Source organism: Lepisma saccharinum, chromosome 18, assembly GCF_977018435.1.
Source record: "Lepisma saccharinum chromosome 18, izLepSacc3.1, whole genome shotgun sequence".
Taxonomy (NCBI): domain Eukaryota; kingdom Metazoa; phylum Arthropoda; class Insecta; order Zygentoma; family Lepismatidae; genus Lepisma; species Lepisma saccharinum.
In genome coordinates this window covers 20,450,832-20,467,863 of record NC_139246.1, presented here as the reverse complement: position 1 = coordinate 20,467,863, position 17,032 = coordinate 20,450,832, and the positions used below count along the sequence as shown (strand labels likewise).

The 17,032-nt window shown below is 38.6% G+C and overlaps 1 protein-coding gene across 2 annotated transcripts in view; it reads left to right on the top strand.

Annotated features, from left to right (window-relative positions):
* Fancd2 (Fanconi anemia complementation group D2) overlaps positions 1–17,032 on the top strand; it is a 218,121-nt gene that overhangs the window by 186,664 nt on the left and 14,425 nt on the right. For both annotated transcript variants that reach the window (XM_083140290.1, XM_083140292.1), the window contains exons 20-22: positions 14,659–14,818; positions 15,125–15,325; positions 16,309–16,534. In XM_083140290.1, coding sequence (XP_082996416.1) covers positions 14,659–14,818; positions 15,125–15,325; positions 16,309–16,534 — 587 coding nt within the window. The remainder of the gene's footprint in view (positions 1–14,658; positions 14,819–15,124; positions 15,326–16,308; positions 16,535–17,032) is intronic.

The following is a 17,032-nucleotide window of genomic DNA, read 5'->3' as shown; positions in this document are numbered from 1 at the left end:
CTCTCATCCCTTTGCCACAGCATTCCTTTAAAATGAAGGCATCAGCCTCCCTTATGAAAATCCTTGACATACCACTGTATGGGGTACAGAAAAAGTTTCACAAGCAAACCCGTGAATTGCTTTAAAGAAAATGCAAGGGGGTGGGGGTCGAGATACATGTACATTTGATTCCAAAGTGAAGTTATTTATATTCAGACAGAAACACGTATATTGCTGGGTGGTTTATGCTTGATTGTTCTAATTTGTATTCTTCTGAGTTGCTGTTTTCCCTTTTTTAGCTTAATAGCGATGATTGGATGGAATTTATGATGAGGCATGCCGGAATTAGTACTAGACTCCTGTGTAATAGGTCGTGAGTTGATTACTGAAAATACTTCTCCACCAGAAGCGGTAAATCTACTATTGGAAAGGTTGACGTATCTTCATAAAAATAAATTCACAGTACCATTTATACACGATTTGTATGTTATGAAACGAGTGAATTATGGACAAATAATGATTGCTTATTTAAATCATAGCTTAATCTTATGTACTCGTGGTGGACCAATCGGGAGGCTGTTACGCTGTCACGCGGGGCACACGGATTTGATTTCCAAGGTGGGCGATCTCCACGTCAATGCGTCCGCTATATGCTCAAATAGGTTATTATTAAACACACAGTTTAAAGTGCTATCCCAACCACTGTGTGCCTCTATGGAGAATCGAGACGTATTTGTTCTGCTTGCAATTCTTAACCTGGCAGGACGCACGCTGTGTAATTTTAATTGTTTTAAAGCTTGTACTTAGTAATACCTTTATTGATTAATTTAATTTTATTAATTTTGAACATTTGAATGGAATCACACAATTGATAAAAACGAGAAAAAAATAACATGTTGAAACACCAAACTGAAACGTGTGAGCATGCGTTGGGTTAAATTTATCCAGGCAGTTTCTAAGATCCTGCTAACTAACGAACTAACTCAATGGGCCATATTATCGGTTACGTCACTGGCAGACTGCTGCATTTGGAACGCTTTTTCTCCTTATGCTATACCATTCGAGCTAGATCGCAAGGCAGGGTCGGCTTTAGGGCGGTGCAAACGGTGCCACCGCACCGAGGAGGTATAGCTGTGGTGGCGCGTCAGTTAAGATTAATTTGAATGTTGTGTTGCCTCTGCACTAAAACCATCCCTTCTGATATATTTCGCGATATGACGGAATACTTCCTAATTTCGCATGTCATATTTGTAGGAGACAGAGACAGACGCAAGGGGCTGATGGTATTGCAGCATCCCTAAATCCATGAACGAAAAAATAAAAATGTGGGAAATGTTTGAGAGATCATATTTTTTTTTTTTTTTGCTCACTACACTCGCAATACAAATGTTTCCAGAAGGATCATACCAAGTTTATACTTAGGCCTATTACTTTGAAAATATTGGCGCATTATAAAACTAATTTTGTTTTTGGTTTGCAAATAAACATATTTGCCAAAAGAAAAAATCGTTCTTTTAGACATCATCAAATGTTTCTGCTTGGGGTCTCGGGTTTGATACGCGGTGGAGGCATAAAATGGCTCGAATCCCACTTCAAGCTGTAGGTCCAGTCCCGATTAGCCATACTGGTATAAAGTGGACTTAAAACACCAACTCAATAAATCAATCAAATGTTTCTTCTCTTAAAACTAATTCCGACAGAACTAGAAGATTTTTCTTCCTAAAATTGATGTGTGGCGCCGAATTCTTTTCTGATCGGGGCCCAGGTGTGCTCACAAGGAAGATTCATGGCGTTCCTGAGTCATGGGGATATTTAGGGGGACAAGATTCTATAGTTTAGCTACCAATTATACATATCTTCACACAAAAATGTGGGGATAGTTTCGTTATTGATTTTTAGTTATGGTTGTTATTATGTACAGTTTTTCTACCTACCTGTGGGTGATCATGGCGATGGGATAGAAATGAAACACCCCCTCTTATGCCTTTAGAATCGGTTTGGAAGGGTGGGGGAAATGCTGTTCTAATTAATACAAGGTTAGTGAAACAAACAAACTAACAATGGCAGTGAGACTCAGCAGTTTTGTACGTTTTATGTTAGCAAACATGAAAGTGAGCTGTGCCTTTTCTTTCTTGTGTCTTTTTGTTTAAACTGGATCCTGATATCCGGTTCTGATTTTCGGTTCCGGATACCCGATTTTTATTTTCATACCAGATCCGAATCTACAGTTCTAAATTCAGATGTAGATAATTATGCATCTCCCATTTTTTGTTGTATTTTATTTATACTACTTACGATACTCGTACGTTATGCTTCTAAATTGAGCATAGAAATGAGAGAAGAGAAAAGAGAGTTGTCATGGTTTTCTCTTTCGTCCTACTGTTCGCAAAGTTAGCATATAATTACCGGGAAAAGCAACTTTAGAAGTAAATAATAAACCTGTTACATTTACGTACCTAAAAGTAACAGAGTAGCAGTTATTCCCTTTGGAAGGTAACTTCGTTAGAGTTAGGTACTCGATGAATGTAAGTATTAGTTGCAAACGGCGGCATTAGAAGTAACGAATTACTTTGAAGCACTGACCCATCTCCACTATTTACTTACGTACATAGTCTAATCTTCACCTTCCCGTTGCAAATTTCAAACACTTCTGCCTTATAGTGTAAACTAACTAACTAACTCTCTAGCCTTCTTAAACCCGAAGGTTCATGGCTGCTGCAACACAGGCCTTCCATCTGTCCTCATCTTGAGCAAGATCTATATACTCTTTTCCATCCCTACCGATTTCCTTTAGGTCTATCTCAACGTTCTCCCTCCATCTTCGTCTTGGCCTTCCTACAGATCTCTTACCATCAGGTTTCCCAACAAGAATCCAATAAACTCCTCTTTCCTCTCTTATAGTGTAAAAAATATAATAAAATTAAAGTTAAATGTAAGCAAGAAATGCCATCTATCCCCACGTGAAATCACACATTCCAGTTTGGTACCTTTTTTGAGGTTACTTTTTAAAAATTGTAAATAAGCGAACATTACACAAGAATGAACCCACCATGACAACTAGCGCCCCCCCCAATCTTATGACCCTTTGCCTCACAGAGGGTAGTATTGATTATTTTGGGCATCACTCCTCGAGCAATATGGTTTACCATTGAATCTGATCCCAACAGATACATGATGTCACTAATGACGGGAGTTGAAAAACAAAATGGTTATGCAGTTAAACCTGAGTTATATGTATGTCAAGGTAAAGAGAAAATAATACGTATAACCATAGGCGCCGACTCCATAGGGCTTGGGGGGGCTTTAAGCCCCCCAATATTAACTATGTAGGGCAGAGCCCACAAATAATTTTGCTTAAGATGATCTAATGTATTATTTTGCTTATCTTGTAAAGTTTACTCTGAATTGTGCCACATGAACTTAACTTTAAATAAACATTTAAAATTTTCTAGACCATCAACTTTGGGGGGGCTGAGACCGCTAAACCATCAACTCTGGGGAGGCTATGACCAGAGACAGTCTGAGTATTGTTAAAATGTTTACTGAAAAGAGTTTCAAAAGACGAGGTGCATGAACTAGGGTAGTGGATGGGACGTTCGGGCTACAAATGGCTCACATGACATTCTGAACGAGGTCATTGATATATTAGGGAGGTCTGTTTTGCGCTCCGTGGTAGCAGATATTAAAAGTCGGGAATATTTTGCTATTATGGTTGACGAAACTTGTGACATGTCCATCCGTGGTATATTAATATTCTGCAAAAAAATGATATTTTTGAGGAATTCATGGGCTTTTATTAGGGGTGTGAGGGACGGGATCGGGACAGGAAATGTTCGAAATTTCCGGAAGTTCTGAAAATCTCGAATTCTACACGTCATTTTCACTTTAAGTGATTTGTGGATTAAATACTAACAATTTACGATAAGTTCCAGAAATTGACAATGCAGAAAACGTCGAGAAATAACGACATTTTAAAATGAGCATTCGGTATTTCCCGACTGCTCGGGATCGGGACGAGAAATTTTTTCCCCGATCACGGTCCCGACTTTTCAGAATCCCGCACACCCCTAGCTTTTACGAGATTCCGAACGCTGAGGCCAAAACTTAAAAAAGGGAGAAAGTGAGTCATTCATTAATTTTTTTCAGTGATCAGAGCCCCTGCGTATAACTGAGAATTACTTTCAAATCAGATTTACATAACACGCCATTATTAAAATAAGTGCATATATTTTGAGTTACAACATACAGTATAATACAGGTCATTTCTGTCATAAAGTGCTAAATTAACGAATTTAAAAGTTAACAGTTTGATTCTTAAGTACATTACATTTGCCACTTTAATAGTTTTATGTCGATTAGCGTCCACTTCCCGTATACAACTTACTTTCTGGTCAAGCATGTAAGTTTTCCTCTCTCATGAATTTAATCATATCATCATTCATATTCATTGTTGCAATTAGCCAAAAGTGACAATAAGACGGTGTTAAATAACAAAAATCAAATAAAATCAAAAGGAAAATAGATTAAAGAGAATTATGTAATATTTCAGGAAACATATAAGCAGCATGACTGGTATCTTGTTCTGAACAACTGCGTCAAATCCCCTCTGATTTCATGCCGCGTGCCGCCTCTGTTTGTTGTCTTCTCTGTGACACCGCCGGCCGCACTCCCCTTTCTCGCAATTCCAGACCGACCGCCGCCGTATCCACCTATCCTGTTGCGTATTTGTGTTTTTGTGTGACATTGTTGTAGCTTGGTTACGTACAAATCAACTGTATTTTATGTTATAGGTATAACACAGAATTACCTATAAATGCATTACGTACAAGTAAAGGTTAATTAACTCGTTTTAAAATTATATTTTCCCGATACCTACAGTAATTGACGTATAAAACCGAATTACGCAGAACTGAGTTACGTATGAAGGAATGTGGATCGTGACGCTACGTTCAGATTGGGTTCGATTGTTGGGCAGAGTAAAACATCCAAACAAACAGGCTGATGTAGAATAGGATATCATATTGTATCAACTTGATAATTAATAGTTAATTCAAATCACCAAATTTCGTACTTGTAACTACGAGTATTAGTTTCGAAAATATCGCAACACCAAATATACCATGTGATATCGGTTTGGTGTTTGATTTCTTTTTTACTTAAACCTATCCATTCATTAATTTTACCTTTACACCAAGCACCATTAAAGTGTTTATCGAACCTATTGGTAAACAGCTAATAAACACAAGAAACCAACCAACACAATAAACAGCGTCTAAAATAGAGGAGTAGCATAACCAAAATATATCTCTTTTCTGTCCGGTTTAATTGATTGATTTGGTGTTTTAAGTCCACTTTATGCACAGTAAGGCTAATCGGGACTGAACCTACAGTTTAAAGTGGGATCCGAACCACTGTGTGCCTTCACCGGGTATCGAACCCGGAACCCCTTGATTACAAGGCGACGACGTTTCTGTCCGGTTTAAGTACTAGGGTATAATAATCGGAGGTTGAAATATTCAGCTAATGAAGAAAATCGTAAACATCAAGAAGTTTTAACTTGCATTTTGCTATTTATGGTCAAAATTATATGTATACTGGTTAATTGCGGCGATGAGGATGAACTATTATATATGTGATAAAAGAAACACAATCTAAAGGCAGCCACACCCTGACCAAGATGAATATCATGACTCATTGAATTTGCTGTCAGAATTAGTAGGTCACTCCACTAGACACTAAATAACAAAAGGCGAAGTGAGTTACATTTTCCTTCAAAATTCGATTACTTTAAACAAGAAGAGTAAAGTTATATACACCTGTTTCTTCAATCTATTAATATTTCCAATATCAATTTTCAGAATTTTATGGAGTTGATTGTATCAATATATATTTCAATGCATAATAATTAGGATTATTAAAGTATAATGAAAGCGTTCGTTATAATTGAATTGAATTGTTGTTTTAAGTCGACTTGATGCACAGAAAGACTAATCGGGACTGGAACTACATTTTAAAGTGGAATCCGAACAACTATGTTTTTCCACAGGGTATCGAACCCTGGACCAGCGATTACAAGGTGACTACGCTGCCACTGCACCATCAGGGAGGCCCACACAGACCTATTATAAGTCTTGAAGTAAAAATCATATGTTGCAACAAAAGGAAAGAAGTTAATGACGAACTATGCATGCAAAAACAATAGTAATTTCTCATACGTACATTCTTCGTTTGGCAACTTCACTCATTGCCATATCATTTCTTCCCTCTAATCTCTTCAACGCTGTCACTTACATTGTACTTAATTCCTAGCCATACAAGCGATTTCAGAATTATTGTGTTTCTGCACAGCAACAACAAGAGAAGAGGGCCTTGAGGAATACTGCACACACTCAAAATGCCAAAACATAGATATCAACTGAGCAGACGGTCCCACGAATCACAACAATTGCAACTTTCAGGTGAATGTGGAGGAGGGGATATAAATTATATACGTATACATACGTATATAAACACAACTGTTTATTATTATTATTATTATTATTTTATTTATTTGCTTACTTAAACGTCCTCGTTGTCTCCAACGGAGAGAAAACCACAATCGTAAATCTTGGTGCGTTGCCAGAATTAATTATATATAGAGCATTCCCTTACATTCGCTACGAGACTCGGCGGCAAGCGGCCCGGTAGCAGCGCTTGTCTTTCCCTGTGAACGGGGTCCGCGACAGTCGCTCGAGTCGGCTATTAAAATTACAGTTTTCATATTGTGTACTAACCTTGACTACAGAAGGTGTTGAAAATGATGTCCCTCTGCTACAACACATTCCTGGCATCTCCGAAAGAAATTGGCATTTACACGTGCAAGTTCGTTTACTACTGTAATTCTCCCGATTTCTCGTACAATACTCTCTTTTAACGCACGGATGGTGTGCGGATTGTCTTTGTATACTTTATTTTTTAGATTTCCCAATTTTTCTTTCCACTTTTATTCAGAACTGACACTGTTACTCTAAACTTTTTTACGAGGTTTAATATAGTGGTCCTATGTGGAAGGGGAACACCAGGAAATTTCGTTGCAAAACGTCGTTGCACTTCTCCACAATTCCTCTTTCCGAAGTAACACTCGACAACGTAAATTTTGTTGTGCCATATTAAGCCACAATCTTCAACACACGGACACGACACAACACAACTTCCGAGGGAAGATTATACTGGCGTCAGTCTGCAACGTCAACAGAAAGGGAAGGAGAGCGAAGGCAGGGAGAGCGAAAAAAACAGACTGTAGCGTGCGACTGTCGCGGACCCGTTCACTGGGAAAGACAAGCGCTGACGCCGGACCGCTTGCCGCCGAGTCTTGTAGCGAATGTCGGGGAATGAATGCTCTGTAGAAGTGCTGAGAGGGTGTGGAATGAAATTAAGGGGCGCGGTGTTGAAAATAAATAAAACACGAATCATGCATGAATGTTTTAGCCAGTAATTGAAATTCCAATAATATGCCAATGAAAGTGGATAAAACTAGCGAAAGGTGTCCCGGGTTCGATACCCGATGGAGGCACACAGTGGTTTGGATCCCACTTGAAACTATAGGTCCAGACTTACTGTGCATAAAGCGGACTTTAAAACTCCAACTGCTTCACTCTTGCTCGGTTTTAGTACAAGACATGTTTAGAAATTTGATTGATTGAGTTGGTGTTTAAGTACACTTTGTGCACAGGAAGGCTAATCGTGACTGGACCTACAGTTTAAAGTGGGATCCGAACCACTATATGCCTCCACCGGGAATCGAACCCGGAACCCCTTGATTACAAGGCGACGATGCTACCACTGCGCCATCGGAGAGGCCAAAAATTTGAAAAGAACAGCTTGTTGAAGGGAGGCCAATGACACATGAAAAATTGGAAGATTTTTTCCAAGGAAAGGCAAGCAAGGTATTTTCCCACAGGATGGGAGGGAATATGTTTCAGAAAATTGATAAGACACATTTGACTTTTAAGCCCATAAAAAAATTGAAAATTAAGAATTATATTTACAACCTTTCTACCTGCATATTTAAATTTGATCACGATCGGACGATTTTTTTAAATTTTTTTGATTTCTTGTTTGGAAAAAGCAAAAAAAACGGCAGTTTTTTATTCTCAAGACGACTAAAAATCGAAAATAATTGGTTACTATAGCTTAACACAGAATTGAAACAGTCAAATTTTGATGTAACTCGTTTTTATTTAGGTCTACTGATTAATTTTTAATTGGAGTCCAAAACTCGAGTATACATAGCTTTTGATCCGATAGTAGGCAGACAACAAAAACGGTGTATCAACAATGCAAAGGATAACACAAAGCACCTGACACTGAGCTATAGGCATTTATCGACAAACACAGACTACTTGAAACATAAGAAGAAACAATTCTTAACAACAATGCTGACGAAAGAAAGACAATGGCGGCTTGCCTTTTTAAACTGCAGACAGTACAGGAAAGAAATCGGGGATCAGTGTTTGCCTGATGTAAACAATAACAGCGGTCTCACTTTAGAACGTAACATTCGGCGCTGAATATGACATGAGACAGCATGGCACTCTAAGAGTTGTTGTTGTTGAGTTGGTGTTTCAAGTCCACTTTATGCAACAGTAACGCTAATCGGGACTGGACCTACAGTTTAAAGTGGGATCCGAAGCACTATGTGCCTCCACCGGGTATGGCACTCTATAAGAGTTGGTGTTATTCGTTGAAAAATGGGCGAGGAAGAAAATTAAAGGGTGCGCAAACACTTCTTCGCACCTACCCCTTGGCACTGACAAAGAAAGGGTAGTTCAGAATTGCCAATACTCATTGCAGTTCATTCCATCAATACTTGCGTCAGTAACATCTCTACAAGCAAAGGACAATTTGATCAAATCTCATACTCTATTAATTAAAGTAGTTATTATTATTATTATTATTAATATTAATATACATATTCAAACTTGCAAGCAAAAACGTAATTTCAATCAAGTTCAACGTAAGATTCTTTTTAAGTACACTTTATTCCTAGAAAGGGTAATCGGGATTGAACCTACAGTTTAAAGTGGGATCGGAACCACAAAGTGCCTCAACCGGGTAACGAAGTCTGGACCTCTTGATTACACTACGTCCTGGAGAGAGAGATTCTAAAATGGCAAACTTAGGTTTCTCAATGGGTAAACACTAGTATTGTAACTGTGAATAGTACAGAGTATACAGAATATGAAAATCGCCTTGTAAACTGGCGATATGCAGTGGAGGTGCACTATACACTGGTTCGAATATTATATTATATAATATGTAATATATTATATATTACATCTTATATATTATATGAATAACTTACTTTCTGTCCTCCAAAATCTGGGGGAGAAGTTAGTTCAGTGTAATACGACGCCAGGGTTTCCGGGTTTGAATCCCAGCCTGGGCATGAGTGTCCCTTCCTAAATTTCTTCTAATCACCACACATCCGCACCATCGTGGTTAAATAAAATGGCAGAAAAGCGCCTCCTAATAAAATTATTGAACACTGTGAAAAAGTAATTCACGGACTGTAACTTCTTTCTTAAAATGTGTCAGCCATAATTCTGTTTAATTACGTTGATTATAAGAATAATTTTAAATATATATTTTTTTAAAATTTATAAAGTGCTTATTTTTATTACAAAGCGAAATGAAATAGAATGTTTATGGATGAATGAGGAAAGAATCTGATTCCAATATTTCAACTGATTTTACAGTCGAATAATCATTACTGACTGAGGGAGCGTAGGGCGGCAGTGACCATCACTTTTAGCCACTTTTGCTCCGACACTATGCTAAAGCTTATCTATAAAGGAAAAGTAAAGTTCCTTTGCCCAATCCAGTTTTGGAACCCAATCGCCGCCACTGTCGACAGCACGCCTTGCAACACACACCACCATCCTGAGCCCAAAGGAAATTTTCCTACCTGGCCACCTTTAGTTGTCTTTGTTAGGCTGTGAAGTGGAAATGGAGACTTGCTACTGCTTGCCGCAGGCCTATCTCTCATCCCTCCCTCATGTATATGCCAGTGGGCGATGCACTGACCATACGTAGGGGACGATTCGTTGCTGCCACTCGAGAAGAGGGAAAACACGTGCCATATACTAAGTTAAATACAATTGAGTCGCCGTAGTTTTCTGGTTTTCGATATCATAGTCTGCTCCAATTGTTCTCACGGTGCCACTGGCGTAAGCAGGATTTTTGTTCTGGAGGGCCTGAAATTGTAAAGGTGTATAGTATATAGCTTTGTTCTAGAATTGTGGAATACCGAATAAAATATATAGGCTATTGTATATTTTCAGCTTTTCACTATTAAAACTGCACTCGAAGACAGATATGGTTATCGGGTGTCATTTTAACTTTAAGGGAGGTTTGCGTTTACATCTTTCCTTTCTGTGAGTTCTTACAAATTTTCTTTTAAAATTTGGATTTTCTTAAAATTTCTGGAGGGCAGTAGTAGCCCCATCAGCGCCCCCTGCGTACGCCAGTGCAAGGTGCTATGCCCCATAGGAAATCGAAACCTTTATTGCTCGCACAAAATCATGCGTGTCGTGTCGTTTCAGTGTGAAATCCCCATGTAACGTGCTTCTTGAAAACAAAAATTTTGAACTGAAGCGACACAAGCTGCATTTGTAGCTTGGACTGGACTATGTTCTCAATACGGTGCATCGTGTCACCTGTTTCTGTTGTTCCCGCATACGAAATGAATCTTTTGCATTAGATTGAAGGGTCTCGTGTCGCTTGTCGCTTGGGTGTGAAATCACCATGTCGCTCGGGCCATGCATCAAATTGACTTGGTCTGTTCAATTGTGCGCGGTGTATGTGTTGCTTTAGTGAGCTTTTGCATGTCGCTCGAACTGGGCTCTTCTCTCATTGAGAGATTTCACATTGAAGAGACATGTGGTGCTTGAGAATCTCACCAGTCGAACTCAGTCTTCTGGGGCTACTGGTAAGGTGTGAAACGTTGATATTGATTGACTATTTCCGAAGCGACATGTATTGTGTGTCGCTTTGGTCTGAAAGCTGCTTGGCATCTCCGTGTTGCTTGTCGCCTGTAACTTTCAGACCGAAACGTCAAGCAACACGTGGATTTCACTCCAAACAGCAAGTGCAAATGACAATATGTCGATTGGAAACGCGTCAATCCACAGCAACGTTTCATAACGTAGCGGCAGGCATAATAGGTCTCAGAAACTTGCGTTGGATTGGTGAAATCCTCAAGCAACACGTGTCGCCTGTAAGTTCGGTGTGAATTCTATCTTACTTTAGAGACATGTATTACGAAAAATATTGAAATGTTAGTGAATAACCTATTCTTATTAATGTTTAACTACGTATTTTGCCATTTTTGAACATATGCATCTGCATTCTAGTGACGAAAGAAACATTTTAAGGGTGGAAGGTATTTCGGGAAGGAGATTAAAGTCGTACTCTTAAATACGCCACTGTCACCACAGAGGAGGAGCAAATTTTTAACGAGTGGAGTAGACGGAGAAAACGAATAGTTAGACCACAATTAAGAACGTAAATATGTATGTTGTTTTTGTACTATATTGTCCTGTATCTGGCTTTTGTGCTTTAGTTAGAGTAAGCGCAATCATTTCCAGTATTCTAGCATAGGAACTCTGGTTGAATATTTTGTTAATTAATACAAGAAGAAATCCTACTAGTTTGCTTTCTTGATGAGGAAATACACAAGCATTTCCTACAATATTCTTTGCTCGCTCACACGCGCCCTCCGGCAGATTGCTACAATTCTTCCTTGATATATATATTTTCCGAGAAATACGAGACATAATTGCCCAAGCTCAAACCGCTATATTAAATACGGCTACTATCACACAACGAACCCTCTCAGAACGCAATCGTGAAGCGCCGTTAACATTTCCCATGTAGGCAATGATGTAGCAACGCTGCATTCTCCAGCGTTGCAACTTATGCAGCACTGCGAACAATGCAACGTTCAGAGCCGTCAGTGAAAAATGCTGAGTCATGTAAGTTGAGGGGGAGATCCGACAACGCTGTTCTCTGCAACCGCAGGCCCCACCCCTTACGATCTTCCTCGCTCCGCCGTGACGTCACCGCTGATGTAGTTCCGCAATTTTTCACACACTGCAGATGTCTCTGGCGTCGCACAAACGACACACACGTTGTGTGTAGGTGATAAGCACAGAGCCCCGTTGAGAGGAACCGATAAACACCTGATACACACGTACAGGCACAATGCCCCGAAAAGAGGAACCAGAAAAATGCACTGTTTTGTAGCATAACTCCGAGTACAATTGTTGGACATTGTTCTACCTTTTATCAAAATATAGATCTTGGTCCCCTTCGTCGATTAATTCCACGACATTAAATTTTCCTTTGCCGGTTCGGCCATAATATTAAATAATGTGCTTTCTCGTTCCGAGGAACCACCAAAATTACCTCGCAATGAAAAAGTCCCTCTTAATGCTGGTAATTTTTCTGATCTTGTTCCTCGTAATGACGGGTATACACACACACACACACACACACACACACACACACACACACACACACACACACACACACACACACACACACACACACACACACACACACACACACACACACACACACACACACACACACACACACACACACACACACACACACACACACACACACACACACACACACACACACACACACACACACACACACACACACACACACACACACACACACACACACACACACACACACACACACACACACACACACACACACACACACACACACACACACACACACACACACACACACACACACACACACACACACACACACACACACACACACACACACACACACACACACACACACACACACACACACACACACACACACACACACACACACACACACAGAGAGAGAGAGAGAGAGAGAGAGAGAGAGAGAGAGAGAGAGAGAGAGAGAGGTCGTAGTAGATTACACTGAGGGACCTTACAGTAAGAGGAGACAGACTTAGAGGAAAATGTCGTAAGTCATTTCAAAAGTAGGTCAAAGGACGAGTTAGCATAAGAGCAAAATTTGCAGGAGGTATAAAATAGCTTAAAAAATGATGCCAGAGCTTTTTCTGTCCACTTTTCTCTCATTGTAGGTTAGTTTAGCCCGTAAAACGTCGTAAAATAAAAAAAAAGTAGGTCAAAAGGATGGTTCCAGAACGTACCATACCACCTTCGTCAGGCACGGAACGTGGAGAGAAAGTGAGTTTTTGAGGTTTTGGTTTTCTTGGGGTGGGTTGGCAACACTGAACCCCAATTGAGTAATTTTCTCGTACTGGCTTTTCTGCGCTGTGAAACATCGTCAGCGCAATAAATGAGGCGCGGAACGTGGAGAGAAAGTGAGTTTTTGAGGTTTTGGTGCGATTTTCTTGGGGTGGGTTGGCAACACTGAACCCCACTTGATGGCGTTGAACTCTCTAATCTCCACTACTATGTAGAGGCTCTCGTGTAGTTTAGCACGTAATAAAAAAGGATAGGTTAGGATAGGTTAAGTTATATCACGTAAGATCATGGCATTCGTACCAAGTACGAGGTGGGAAAAATGGGAAATTTTACTAAAACATCGCTAAACGCTAAAACATCGACAAAAAATTGTCAAAATATGTCAAAAACTGATTTTCAATTGATAAAAAAAGAGGATAAAAAAGGGCTCGTACCAAGTATTATTTTGAAACGGCTAATATACACTACTTGTATCAGTTGGTTCTGCATCATCTGTGAAAATTAAACAAATAAATAAATAAAATAAATTTTCATTTGACATACACTATACAAAATAATAAATGGAAAAACTAAAAATACATCAGTGCATGTAGGAGAATCGAGCAAGAGGCAAGATGAAGAGACCCAAAAAAATTACCTCTTCTCACTTCATTCATAAAATACTAGAGTTTGCAACACTGCTTATATTGTCAACAATTAATTATTACGAATATAACCTACCTTCCAAATCTTCAAATTCATCTGCATCATCAAAATCGTCGCTAACTTCAAACTCTGAGGCAGAATTTCCGCTATGGAGTCTGGATCTAAGGACGCCATTCTAAACAATGCAATGTACATCAACCCGACAACGAACAGTCGCAGGTGTGAGATAAAAATAGCACATGAGTCACCTAGCGGTCGGAATTTCAACAGAGCGGCTTGAATGAATATGCACATGAGACTAAATACGAACATAGCCCGTAGTTAATCGGCAAAGCGATTGCATACTGCAGGATGGGCTATGCCCGTCGTTCGTCCACATTGAATTAAGTGCCCTGCGGCCTATGCCCGTTGTGAGACCCCAATGTGTTAATGGCATGCTGCAGTCTCGTATTTGTACTGCTTTCACACTTACTGGTGCTCCCATCTATTGATAATACATGCATCATGAATTCAAAAATTTTAACACTATGTGAAGTACAATCATGGACACTTCTGGGTTGTAACAATATCACTGAGTTTCAATTGAATTGTTACAACCTAAAAAGTGTCCATGACTGAATATATTGACTTTTTCTCGTATTTTGTGTGTGCTTTTTTTCTACTATCTTGAATTGTGCATTGTAATTTTGCAAAGTATAATGATGTTGAATATGTTTGTCACATAACCAGTACTTCTTTCAAATTATGTGTTGTCTATTTTCAGAATTTAATCGAGTTAAATGATGGTGTGCTTGACAGTCCATCAATGTTTATGGAAAGTACTCCGAAAATAAGTTACTGCTTCTGCCTTTTGTTCCGTGCTTTAGGGAGCACTCTTGCATGGAATGGCTTCCAAAGCAGAGCACATGTCAGCCTATTAAAAGGTAACTATTGACTATGCAGTATAATATGAATATTGTACGAGGCAAATTCAAAAAAGTAAGAATGCACAAATTCGTCTAAACATGTAGGTTTTTTTTTTCAAAGGCAAAACCCACAGCAGTCACCTGGTTGCATTTATGAATTGAGGAGGTTATTAAACCATTCATATTTAAGGGACATTTGCAATTTTATATCAGATTGGTGTTGGCCAATATATTCTAATATTTTAAACTATTCTACGAGTAAATCATTACTGATTTCTACAATGTTCAAGAATTTATAACTAATTAACATACTTTTTTTTCCAGATGGTCTAAGAACCCTGGCAAGTAGAATAAATGGTGAGAACAAGAAGATAACATCACTAAGGGAACTGGTAAAGGAGTCTTGCCAGTATATAATGAAGTTTGTTGATTGGATCGCCTATTTGCAAACAGCTGTTAACCTAATCAAGTTAGTGGCAACCATTGCTTCTTTCACAGAAGATAAAATGCAGCAACAGCATCTAGGTAGGTGTTTTTGTTGTGTGGGTTAGGTGTTCTCAGCGTGAAGCAGTCAAGTTGTATGTGTAAACTTATTAAGAGTGTGCGACACGTGCCACCTCACAGGTCCTTGTGCTTCCAAAATATGGCTAGGAAATGTAAATTTGAATCAGGATTCTAAAAGGCTAAAAAGATGGAAAAAAAGATGATGTGTTTTATCACAGAAAGATGATGTGGTTTTAATAGAATCAAAAAGGTGCTTTCGAAAATGTGTTACTACCTTTATGTTGAATCATGAATGACTTGAGTGAAAGAATTAATCTAATCTTAGGGTTTTAGCTTTTTGTCTTCTCTGCTAATGTTTCTGTAGAGTTCTAACGTGACAGAAAAAAAATGTCAGTGGAAAATGAATCTGTAATGCACAGCTTCGTACAAACATGAACATCACCTGTACAACAATAAAATATGTTTTTCGATTGTCTGTAGTGTCAAAAGAAAGCTTCATGTAGCAAAATGTTATCAAGAAAACTAATTGTTGTTTACATTGATGTTCTCTACAGTGTGTAAAATTTTGTCACTGGTTCTCGGCAAAACCTTGTATTTAGTGTAATACTAATAACCACGGTACGAGAAACGAAATATTTTTACTTTTCAAATCATGTATATAACTCTCACAGGACCCCTCATTTTCTAAAGGCAGCCCTGAAACCTGGTGTACATAACCTACCAGATGTACTGATTTAGTTGCGACAGTCCTTTTTAAATCACTGTCCTGACTTTTTTTCTGACTTTTCTGAAATGTAGATTTTTTTATTACCACACATCTATTATTTTTCATTAGGTGAATTGCTCTTAATACAGATAGTTAAATTAATTCTAATTGTAATTAGTTAAAATTTCCAAGAGTGCAGGGATTTGTTTAACTAATATGTAATTTGAAAAAAATATTTTGAAGTTGGTAACCATAATTAGGCACAAGTATAATGTTTTACATATCTTTTCTTTCCTAGCGGATATTTGTGAAACTTATCTTCAGAGAGAATGGAGCACCCTTGATGGAATGCGAGAAAAAGGAACACAATTTAATCAAGAGGTTGAAACTGTGATAAAGACATATTTAAATTGTGTTGAAGACCGACTGGCTGCTGTGAAAAAGTTAACGGATGTAGTTGTGCCAGAGGCTATTGAGTTAACTGGAAAAGAGTCTAGAACAAAGACGTACAAGACAATCACCAAGTAAGGTTTTTCTCCATATGAATAGTGTATTATAACAGGCTAGATCTGTTCAGATTTTGAAATGTTTACCCATCTTTGAGATCTTTTATTTTTCAACATTACATTAGTTTTAAAAGTTCAAAAGTTATTCAGAAACATCACTATATTTGTATAGCTAGAAAATGAATATGTATTCCTCCTCCCACAAAAATGAAACTGTGTATGGGGAAGGGGTGAGAGATTGCAGAGGGGTATTGGAACATATGGGTTCAAACTGAAGAACTAAGGTTGGGATTTAGAGGCATTTGAGTGGGGAGCCCAATACATTGCTCAGTTACATTTTCATGATTTTCATAAACAAAACAACTTTGGTGGGTCACTTTTTTTTATTTTGCAGGATGTTGCTTTTTAAGGGTTTCATGGCATTTTTAACAATTTCTTCAACGTTATCTTGTGTTTTTTTAAGGTTTTCACAAGAGAAGGGATATTTCTTAGTTTTTCTACATTCTTCTCCCTCCC